This window comes from Chiloscyllium plagiosum, chromosome 32 (genome assembly GCF_004010195.1).
Source record: "Chiloscyllium plagiosum isolate BGI_BamShark_2017 chromosome 32, ASM401019v2, whole genome shotgun sequence".
NCBI lineage: Eukaryota > Metazoa > Chordata > Chondrichthyes > Orectolobiformes > Hemiscylliidae > Chiloscyllium > Chiloscyllium plagiosum.
In genome coordinates this window covers 43,464,420-43,476,618 of record NC_057741.1, presented here as the reverse complement: position 1 = coordinate 43,476,618, position 12,199 = coordinate 43,464,420, and the positions used below count along the sequence as shown (strand labels likewise).

Genomic DNA, 12,199 nt, shown 5'->3' with positions numbered 1-12,199 from the left:
GTCTGCTCTCTGACTTTGTAGAAGAATTTACAATTTTAAGCCATGATAATTTGAGCTGTAAATTTTGTATGACTGCTCTAATGCGACTTGTAATATTTGCTCCAGTATTGATGTTACTCTGATCTTTTTACAGGATTATTGGTTGCTTATTGTCGAAGATTTGATTTGCAGATTAACACCTCCAACATCTATTTTATTTTGTGCACTACAGGTAAAATACTCTAAACAAATTGTGAATAAGAAAATAGTTTACATTAACTACATACAAAGTGGAACATTAATTTACTGTCATTTTCTGACAGTCACATCTGAATCATGGTGAGAACTGTATTCTTTTGAGGGGGAGAAAAAAGTGGGGAAATCTTTTATTTTAGCCTAAACTAAACTGAATCTAGGATGGTTGGTACGAGAGACTGGGGAAAAAAAAAATCCAGTTATGCCCCTCAAATTGTTTTGCTAGTTCTGCATATGCGGCTGAATCACAAAGGTGGTAATATCTGGGTTACTACTTGAACCATGAGGAAATTGCCATTGGAGATACAACATTTGATGTAAGGTTCAAAGGTTGTGGAGGAGAACTAGGTTTCAATCCATGATTCACTGGCATCAGTACTAGAGCAATGTGTTCTGCCATTGAGATAGCCTTCACATGAACTATATTAGGATCAATGTACTGAAATTCTGTAACTAAGGCTATAAAAAGGGCTTTAACCCACAGCTTCCAACCTCTTAGTTTGGGAACGCTGCACCGCACGGTTCTACCTCCTACCCAAGATCCACAAGCCTGACTGCCCTAGCCGATCCATCGTCTCGGCCTGCTCTTGCCCCACCTAACTCCTCTCCACATACCTCGATACTGTCCTCTATCCATTGCTCCCGAAACTGTCTCCTGTACATTGGGGGAGACAGGATGCCTATTTACACAGCGCTTCAGACAACATCTCCGGGACACCTGCACCAACCAACCCACCGCCCCATGGCTGAACACTTCAACTCCCCATCCAACTCCACCACAGACATGCAGGTCCTGGACCTCCTCCATCGCTACTCCCTCACCACCTGATGCCTGGAGGAAGAGTGCCTCATCTTCTGCCTCGGGACCCTGCAACCCCAGGGCATCAATGTGGATTTCACCAGTTCCCCCCCCAAAAAAAAAGCCCCACTCACTTATCATATTCTCAGCTAGAGTACATTGCACAGTTTTGGCCTCCTCACTTGACAGAGGTACTTGCATCAGCTTTTCAGGGAAGGCTCACGTGGTTATTTCCAGAAATGAAGAAGAGATTCAAATTGGGCCTGTACTCATTGAAGTTTACAAGAATAAGAAATTTGAACAAAACGTAATATTTTTGCATGCAAAACTAGCTCGATAGGCCAAACTGTTGCATGTGATCTTGTGGTATCTTAATGATGTATTTGCCTAATTTCAAATTATTTCTTACTGCAATAAAATGAAAGGTGAACTGATCTGCCATTGCTGATGAAATTTGAAGTGGAATGTTTTGCCATGGCATCTTGCCTGCAGTTCCTGCTATTTCTAACTGCTTAGCCAAAAGATAAGATCTCAAATGCTCTTAGTTTTGCGTATCCTGGGCTTCAACCCTAATCATCCCTGGCACTTTGGGTTCCCTATGCTACCAATTGACTAAAATTATTTTGTCATTTAAAGTCCTAGCGATGTACAGCACAGAAACAGACCCTTAAGTCCAACTTGTCTGTGCTGACCAGATATCCTAACCTAATCTAGTCCCATTTGCTACCACTTGGCCTATATTCCTCTAAACCCTTCCTCTTCATATACCCATCCAGATGTCTTTTAAATGCTGTAATTGTACCAGCCTCAACCACTTCCTCTGGCAGCTCATTCCATACACGTACCACCCTCTGTGTGAAAACATTGCCCCTCAAGTCTCTTTTCCCCTATCACACTAAACATATGCCCTCTATTCTGGACTCCACACCAGGGACAAAAGCTTGTCTATTTACCTTATCCATGCCCCTCATGATTTTATAAATCTCTAAGGTCACTCCTCAGCCTCCGACGCTCCAGGGAAAACAGCCCCAGCCTATTCACCCTCTCCTGATAGCTCAAATCCTCCAATCCTGGCACTGTCTTTGTAAATCTTTTCTGAACCCTTTCAAGTTTAACAACATCTTTCCGATAGGAAGGAGGCCAGAATTGTACGCAGTATTCCAAAAATGGCCTAACCAATGTTCTGTACAGCTGCAACATGACCTCCCAATTCCTATACACAGTGCTCTGACCAATAAAGGAAAGCATACCAAACACTACCTTCACTATCCTACCCACCTGCACCTCTACTTTTCAAGGAACTATGAACCTGTAACTCCAAGGTCTCTTTGTTCAGCACCACACTCCAGGACCTTACTATTAAGTATATAAGTCCTGCTCTGATTTGACTTTCCAAAATACAGTACCTTGCATTTTTCTAAATTAAACTCCATCTGCCACTCCTTAGCCCGTTGGCCCATCTGATCAAGATCCCATTGTAATCGGAGGTAAGCTTCTTTGCTGTCCACTACATCTCCAATTTTGATATCATCTGCAAACTTACTAACTATACCTCTTATGCTCCCATCCAAATCATTTATATAAATGACAAAAAGTAGATGACCCAGCACCAATCCTTGTGGCACTCCTCTGGTCACAGGCCTTCAGTCTGAAAAACAACCCTTCACCATCCGCCTCTGTCTTCCACCGTCTCTAAAACATTGGAAGGGTATTTGTGTGGGGACCAAAACTACGGAAAGAAAAATGTATCAATGATATTAAGTCATGGCTTTTACTTTATGCTCAAGACTGACATGCAAGAAATCAAATTTGGGAAGTATCCATCTATAAAAATCAAGAGAAGAGGGTGCTGGTTGGTTGGTATGGAGGTGGGACAGGAACCATTAATTGACAACCTGGGGATGGGGTAGAGTGGTCACAAATGACCAGTTTCTTCAGTGGGCAGGTCAGTTACCAGGAGGCACAAATTTAAGATGACTAGCGAAAGGATTATAGGGGCATGAGGAAAGGTTTCTTTTTCAGTCAGGGTTGTGTCTGGAACGGTTATGAAGGCAGCCACTCCTTCTGCATCCCCGTGGGAATACTCAGAGACCAATTAGATTCTCTCCACATTGTCTAAGTTTATTTGGCGATTCCACAATGCCTGTTAAGTTTGTGTTGCATCTTTATGCCAGTATGGTCTAACCAATCATTTCTCTTGCTGTTTAAATTGGTATTCCCTTTGGTTTCTTGCCACTGTGAATCCTGATGCAAGACAGTCTCTTCGTGTAAGGAAACGAACATTGCTAAAATGTGCCATGTTTATTCCTGCCATATAGATGTCAACAACTTGAAAGGTGGATCCTCTTTTCTATTTTGGAAACTGATTTTTTAAAAAGAAAGGAGTGAGATTTCCTGATTGTCACCCAGCTTGGTAATTTGCTAACTGCAGGATCTCACTCTCCATCCTTTCACGTTGTTGAGAAACCTAGGTTCGCTTAAAATAGATTTGACCAATCTCTAATTTTTTGATAGGTTATTGAAGTGCGAGGCAATGTTTAATATTGTTGTTTCATTTTATAGCTTATGCAGTTGGCATGGTTTTGACGTTTATTGTTCTGATTGTAACGAAGATGGCACAGCCAGCCTTGTTGTACTTGGTGCCTTGTACCCTTCTCACGTGTGCAGTGACTGCCTGGATTCGAAAGGAAGTGAAAATATTTTGGGCTGGAAGTGATTATGAGGTTAGCAGAATTCCTTAACTCCTCTTTCTATACATTTTTGTATAGAATATAATTAAACCTAATTATGGAAACACCTGTCTGTGTGCGCTAATGGGTCCTCCTTGTGTTTCACTTTTTCTAAATTGTTTTGTTTTTGTTTTGCACTTCATTCCCCCCCAATGAAGAAGCTGGTAGAAAGTCTCCCACTCTTCTGGGAATTGGTTTTCCACCGTCATCCCTCTGAAACAAGAGGCCAATATTTGAATGCATGTTTTGGAAGGGTGCTGCTAGATGCATTATATGAGGAGACACATTGCTCCAAGGTGGAAAGTGGTGCCTTTAGATTGGTAATTCAGAGGGCCGGGCTGGTGTGCTAAATCCCACTTTGGCAGCTGGAACTCAAATTCAGTCAATAAATTTTAGCTGTGATGGTCAGGAGACTAATGTTGATTTTTATACTCAAAATCCATTTGGTTTCCCAAGTCTTTTTTTTTAAAACAAATTTACAGGCCTTTCCTGGCCTGACCTACGTGTGACTCCAGGCTTGCAGCAGTGTGGTTGACGTTTATCTGTCTTCTGAGAATGTTGAGCAAAATCTATCAGGAATACAGCTGGTGATTGGAGAAATTAAAAATGTACAGCTCAGAAATGGGCCCTTTGGCCCACAATATTAAGCCAAACATGACGCCAAATTAAAGTAATCCCTCCTCCTTGCCATTGGTCCATATCTCTTCTTTCCTGTGCTTATCTAAAAGTCTCTTAAACACCCCTATTGTGTCTGCCAGTGGTGGTGGAAAAGGCAATACATTCTAAACTCCTACCATTGCGCCTCTCGCCTTAAATGCATGTCCCCTACTATTAGACATTTCAATCCTGGGGGAAAAAGATTCTGACTTTCAACCCTATCTTTGCATCTCACTTTTATAGACTTCTATCAAGTTTTCCCCTCAGCCTCAGCCTCCGCCACTCCAGAGAAAACAAACCGAGTTTTTCTAGCCTCTCCTTACAGCTTTTACCCTCTAATCCAAGCAGTATCCTGGTAAACCTCTTCTGCACCCTTTCGGAAGCCTCCACGTCCTTCCTGTAATGTGGCAACCAGAATTGAATGCAGTACTCCAAAGTGGCAGAAGCCAAAGTCTTATAAAGCTGCAACGTGACGTCCTGACTCTTGTACTCAATTCCCCAACTAATAAAGGCAAGCATGCTATACGCCGCCTTCATCCTATCTACTTGCATGGTCACCTTTGAGGGAGCTGTGGACTTGAACCCCAGTATCCCTCTGTACATCAATGCTGTTCAGGGTCTCACCATTAACTGTATTCTTTTCCTTAACATTTGATTTCCCAAAGTGCAGCAACATACACATACCCAGATTAAACTTCATCTGCCATTCCTCCACCCATGTCTGCAACTGATCTATATCCCACCGTATCCATTGACAACCTTCTACACTATCCACAACTCCATTGATCTCTATGGTCTGCAAACTTACTAACCCATCCATCTACATTTTCATTCAAGTCAGTTATATGTATCGCAAACAGCAGAGGTCCCTGTATGGATCCCTGTGGAACACCACTAGTCACAGACCTCCAGCCGAAAAAACACACTACACTGCTACCTTGTCTTATATGAGCAAGCCAATTCTGAATCCATATGGCCAAGTCACTGTGGATCCCATGCATCTTGCTCTTGTAGATGAGCCTACCATGAGGAACCATGTCAAAAGCCTTACTAAAATTCATGTGAACAACATCACTGCTCTGCCGTCATCAATCACTTTAGTCATCTCCTCAAAATTCAATCAAGTTAGTAAGACATGAACTGCCCTGCACAAAGCTGACTAAGAAGGCTTAATGTTACCACCTTGAGGGCGATTGACGATGTACAACAAATTTTATCCACAGCTAATCAAAGAGACAAAAAGATCATCTTAAAATCCAGATTTGATTGATAGGATGAAAAATTAACTCGGCACAGTCCTTCAATTTATCACTCATTGGCTACTTTCAAGTAGGTCTGAAACCCTAGGTCATTTGGTTTCAATCTCATTACCAACGTAAGGAAGGTTATTGATATTCTGTGATAGAATGGGCTACTACTCTTTTATTGGTACTATTCATTTTTACATGTATAATTGCTCAGCCTGTTATTCAGTCCGAAGTCTCCCAGTTTCAAGCAGTATGATAGAAAGGACTCAGCTGCATACAAAATATACTGGCATTCTGGGTAGAATATTTGATGAATGGTTGAGAGTTCTGGATATTTGGATGGCATCATGGTCAGGAAGTGGTGCCTGTTTGAATGGGGTCGCTGTTGAAAAATAATTTGCACCTAATCTCTCTAGGTTTTGGACGTCACCAACGAAGCTTTATTACAAGGTGTGATATACTGGTAATGTTTACAGTAATTAAGCTATCTGCTTCATCAACTTGGCGCTTATGACTGGATTCTCTCAATTCTCTTCTAAATATTCTTTTTATTTCTCTTTGTTGAAGGGTCATTATCTGCACTTCAATTTTGACTAATAAATTTACACTCTGCGTACCAACCCTTTTCTGTTTATTTGGACTTGGATAATTGTGATTCCATCTCTGATCATCTGTGCAACTTGAATTGGTACCATTTGCGTAAACTAGATTCAGATATTCATTCTGACTAATTAAAACAACTTACCAAATGAAAACTTTAAACCTTTGTAACTTGTAATGAATCCAGTTACTCCAGGAAAAAGTAAACTTGGTGATACTTGCTTTGAGAGAAAATTTGGCAGTTTTAAAGGTAAAGTCACCAAAGTCTTACCAGATCATAGGGCTGCTCTCGGTGAGATGACTAGTGTTGTTGCCTCCGGCAAGGAGAGAAGTTAAGAACTTCATGGTAACCTGAACTGGTGTGGGAATTAAACCCATGCTGTTGGCATCAATTTGCATCACAAATCCAGCAATCCGGAAGAAGACCCATAATTTTAATTGGATATCATGGTAGGCATGTGTCTCTTTTCTTCAGTTAAGAGTATTGGGGGCCTAAATTCTACCCAAGCGATGCCTTTGTTTGTGCTGCTTTGCTCTGGGAGCGGGATGATGTCTCTGGCCTGAATGGGCATTGTGTGTAAGCAGGCGCAAGATCAAGTTTCCTCTGCAACACAACAGGCGAAGCCAATTGGCTTTGTTCATGGTGTCAGTCCACACACATTCATAACTTCCTGTGGTAGAGTTGGAGCTCACTAATCTGATATATTCTCTCAATGACCACAACTTAGTACACTTTTTCAAAATCTATCCTACTCCAATCTTGATTTGAATCAAGACTGAAGTTCTCTATAGAATCCAAGCCATGTTCATCTCATGTCCATCTATTTTAGTGTTTGCTGATTTAATCCAGTAATATTTCAGATATTGAGCTACATGGTTTGTTTGAATTGCAAATTCTGGTTTATATAAAAATGGCTTTTGGTATTCAGAGTTGAACTGAGTTTTGACATTCTCTCATTAAAATCCCTTTGGTAAATATCAGAAAAAACCAATGACTGTACTGTGGCATTTACTTTATCAAAGTAGAACAAGCCAAGGAAGTTATTTATGAGTGGGGTGCTGCATCCTCTACCCTTGCTACAAACATCTTTTTTTAAACTAAAGAGTCTCTGGAATCTTGTTCTGAAGTATTTGCAAAAATATGATTGTAAGGGTTTATTTCTCAGGAACTATTTCTAAATCAAACTCAAAAGTACCTGTTTCCATCTTGCTCCAAACTTACTGTGAACAGTTTTTCTAAAGTTTGTTCTTTGTTTGGTCTTCAGGTAAGTTGTATAAGAGTTTGAAAGGCAAAAGTATTATTTTTGTAAATGTTTTTGCAAGATAAGCTGAATGCTGCTGTTCTTTCATGTCTCCCCTCAGATGATGAACCAAGTTGGTACAACGGCTGAGGAGGCAGTTGAGACTCTCTCTGCGCCAGTGTCTGAATATTGCTCAAAGAAATGACAGTTGCTTTCTTGTATTCTAGTTTTCTTTAGAAAAATATTCTAATACCAGTGTCTGACTGATGGACAATAGTGCATCCTGACAATTTCCCTGATAAGCACAACCTTTTACACTTGAACACTTTTTTTTGTAATTACTAATTTACCAAAGATTTTCTTTTAATTGAAGCTTTGAATTGATCATGTACTTTTTACTACTTTGGTAACTTTACTAGATGTACTTCATAATTTCTAAATCATGGAGGATGAATACAATACTTGGTCGCATCTTTTTGGTTGTTGATGGTGGCATGTCCCTCAGAAAGATCAAGTGCCTTGCGTATCATCACCCCCCTGTGAAGATGGTCAGGGAAAGTATCACGAGACTGCAAATTTTCCCTTAAAGTGACAGTTTATTTTAACACCATTTATATTTTCTCAATATTCTGCACCTTTGTGGTTGCAGCAATTGTTCAATTTTGACCAAGTCTCTTCTGCCAGACAAGTTTGATCAAAGAATATTTTGAAAACAAATTTGTCTTGCAGGGTGATCCCATTGATGTGATGCTGTGTAATATCTGATTGATTTATAGCCAATTTTGAATATTGAAATGCATTCTGTGGAACAGGGTGTGTTAATGTTTATAAAGGAATTGTAATCCTTAACTGGGAGGTCCTGCACAGGGAGTGGAAAAACATGTAACTGCCAAAAAATTATTTGTTATTAAATAATTTAGAAACAAATCTGTTCTGATGAATCTGTCTTGCGTGTTTTGTCCTATTTTGTTTCTAAATCAATGATTGGATGTCTCTAAGATTTTCTAAAGTATTGGCTGTTGACTTGGTTGACAACAGAAATTGCAGTCTCATTTTCTACTTTTACATAATGCACCTCTACATTTATGAACAGAGCACCTCTCGTAAAGGGGAATGAGCAGTGAGCATCTTGGAGAAAACCTGTTAGCTGAAGTTTCGTTCAGATCTTGCTCTGATCCACGAACATTAGTATTTTCTGATCATTCAGCTATTCAAACCATTATCATTGGCAATTTTCCAAATGTTTTAACAAAATCCACTGTGAAGCTTATCCTGAAATCTCAACTAAGAATTTGCTTTTAATTAAAGGTATTCACAACTTAATTACGGCACAAGTAGCTAGTTCAAAGTTTGTGCGAAGATTTGTAGCTCGGGTGCTCGTTGCTGTGGTTCTGTTCGCCGAGCTGGAAGTTTTTGTTGCAAATGTTTCGTCCCCTGTCTAGGCGACATCATCAGTGCTTGGGAGCCTCCTGCGAAGCGCTTCTTTGATGTTTCCTCCGGTGTTTATAGTGGTCTGTCCCTGCCGCTTCTGGTTGTCAGTTTCAGCTGTCCGCTGTAGTGGTTGGTATATTGGGTCCAGGTCGATGTGTTTGTTGATGGAGTTTGTGGATGAATGCCATGCCTCTAGGAATTCCCTGGCTGTTCTCTGTCTGGCTTGCCCTATGATAGTAGTGTTGTCCCAGTCGAATTCATGTTGCTATATAGGACAAACAGGAAGACAGCTAACTATCCGCATACATGAACATCAACTAGCCACGGAACGACACGACCAGCTATCCTTAGTAGCCACACACGCAGACAACAAGCAACATGAATTCGACTGGGACAACACTACTATCATAGTGCAAGCCAGACAGAGAACAGCCAGGGAATTCCTAGAGGCATGGCATTCATCCACAAACTCCATCAACAAACACATCGACCTGGATCCAATATACCAACCACTACAGCGGACAGCTGAAACTGACAACCGGAAGCGGCAGGGACAGACCACTATAAACACCGGAGGAAACATCAAAGAAGCGCTTCGCAGGAGGCTCCCAAGCACTGATGATGTCGCCTAGCCAGGGGACGAAACATTTGCAACAAAAACTTCCAGCTCGGCGAACAGAACCACAGCAACAAGTAGCTAGATTTTGCTGCAGACTGATTTGATCTTAATGGAAAATAGAATTGTGTGCGGAAATCTAGCTGCTTTGTCTGAATTAGATTTAAATGGAATATAATAAAGATCTCCACTATATTCAATGAATGTATTAATAGGAATCTGGAACACTGGCTAGGAGAAAAAAACAAAACTAGTGGAAAAGTTAATTGTTGGATGTGTATTGAGAAGGATAGCATGAAAGAAAGATAAACGTGGAGTGTCTTTGGACCACAGTAAATAAACCTTTTTTTGATTAATTTTTCTTTTTGGATGAATGAGCTAAGATGGCTTTTTGTATATGAGTGCTTGTCTCCATATTGAGGCTGCCACCTAAACTTAGAAACTACAGTAGATCAAGCCAGTCAATCTGGTGCATTTCCAATGAAGACAATTGGAAGTGGCTAACTATAGGTTCTAGGTTATGATTACAAATAAAACTCCTATCCTTAGTTAACTGTTTGTTTTCATCTAAATTATGGAGCTTGCTGTCCTGTTTATGCAGGGTCATCTATGTGGGAAGTAATTTGTTTTACTGTTAAAATAGATGTGTACTTAGTTTTTATCCAGCAGAGGTCTCTGATAGCATTAAGATTCGAACCTTGGTTTTTGGAACTTAGGATTTGCTGATAGACATTTTGACTACCAGCCCAACAAGATATCAGCTTAGTGCTGTTTGGAAGCAGGTGCAAAAAAATATACTGATGGATGAAAGTCATTTGTATGGCTAAGCATTTTAGTGACTAGAAATCTTGCAATGTGAGGTGCTGTCAGAGACTTGCTCTCTAACAGCCTTGCTAGCATTGTATTTAAGACATCAGTTAGCCTATCTAGTTCTAATAAAGGGTCACAAACCTGAAACATTAACTCAATTTCTTTCTCCACAGATGCTGCTCAACCTTATTAGCAGCTGGGAAAACTGATAATCATGCTATCAATTCTGATGAAAAGCCACTGGACTCAACAGCAACTCTGTTTTCTTTCCAGATTTGCTGCTGAGTTTCACTAGCAATTTCTGTTATGTTTCAGATTTTCAGCATCTGCAGTTTTGTTTTATTTAAGTCAATTTTGAATCCAACTTGTCACTTTTCCTTTGATCCCATGGCCCTGCTTTTTTAATCCATCTCCCATAGTGACCTTGTTGAAGCCTTTGCTAATGCAGAAAGCACTACACTCATCAGTTTTCCTTGTTAGCTTTTTTTAAAAAAAATGGTAAGTTGAAATGGGGCATGTAAGTGGGTAACTCTAAATCGCATGTTTTTAAAAATTCTACTTGAGCAGTTGACTTAACTTAAATGGGTCTTGTTGAAATCCTTTATACAATCAAAAGTACAATGTGTTTGCATATTCTGTGATGCAGCAATAACGTGAGGTACCAGAGTTATGCAAGACCAGCAGTTCTGCTCTCCATCCAGCATGTGTTTTGCAATAATTGACTTTCAGCACAGCAACAATTGAGGAATACATTGGGATGTTCATCTGAGTTGTAAGGCTACTTGCTCATGTTCATGTAGTGTTTCTGGCAAGTGTAATTGTTTTATCAACCTGTTCAGAGATGTTATGACACCTCTGGACCTGAAAGGTAGGACATTACTGCTTCACTACAAGAATCCCTTTCTGGGAAGTGTATATTTATGGATATGAAACAAAGCTGGGACACAAATTTGATTGGATACTCTCACTTCTGGAATATACCTCTGCAGTCACTGGTATGATGGAGTACTTGACCTCTGAATATTTGGCACCAGTTAATCTGTAGGGGAAAGGCAAATTGGAAGGTGGACTATTTAGGCCACTTTCTGCTGAATGATTTCCAAACTCCTGAATAATAAGTGAGAATGAAGGTGGCTGTATATTATGGAAGAGAGGAGCTGATTTCCCCAACACAGCATAGTGAATGGTTAAGATCGAGATTGTGGAAGTACGGTATTCAGGCTGGCAGTAAGCCATGTTGTTTCTACAAACACAGAGCAGAGAAATTTCCTGATTAAACCTATAGAATGCCACAAGTGTGTACGCCCTCACATCAAGGACATGAAGTGCCCTTGCAATTAGTATGCTAGTGATAGTTGCCACACAGTCATGCCTGGTTTAAATGCACCTCTTCTCCCACCTCCAGAGGGGATTAAAACGATGTATTATGTGGCTCCCCCAATGGCACATTTGGTAAGTGTATCTGAAGACCGTAACCTAATACTTGTTGTTTACATGGACACCACAACTGAGTAAATATAGTTATCTAATAAGTTCTAAGCATTTGTTGTGCACAGAATAACATCAAGAAATGTTACAACGTTGTAATCTAATTATGTGGCTACGCTGTGAACAAATTTCAGATAACTTGCATAAACTCCCTTCACATGGTACAATACCCCACAGAGGCTATCAGGGGCATTGTAAACAAATACCTTGATGGTCAAATGCAGATGACCAAAAGCTTGCTTGATGGAAAAGGTTTAAAGGATGGATTTCAAGGAGTCAAATGAGTTGCTATGATTCAGGAGGATGGGGGTTGGGAGGGTGAGTGTTTTTAGGAGAATTCCAGAATG

General features: G+C 40.3%; 1 protein-coding gene across 3 annotated transcripts in view; it reads left to right on the top strand.

Moving 5' to 3' along the window:
* Positions 1-8,434, top strand: part of LOC122539580 (signal peptide peptidase-like 2A) — a 32,763-nt gene extending 24,329 nt beyond the window's left edge. Inside the window, exons 11-14 of one of the 3 annotated variants that reach the window (XM_043674576.1) lie at positions 134-211; positions 3,596-3,756; positions 6,083-6,116; positions 7,629-8,434. In XM_043674576.1, the coding sequence (XP_043530511.1) occupies positions 134-211; positions 3,596-3,756; positions 6,083-6,116; positions 7,629-7,657 (302 nt within the window). In that variant the 3' untranslated portion in view covers positions 7,658-8,434. Of the gene's footprint in view, positions 1-133; positions 212-3,595; positions 3,757-6,082; positions 6,130-7,628 lie in introns of all 3 variants that reach the window. The other 2 variants (XM_043674577.1, XM_043674575.1) reach the window with 2 other exon arrangements.
* The last annotated feature ends 3,765 nt before the right edge of the window (positions 8,435-12,199 follow it).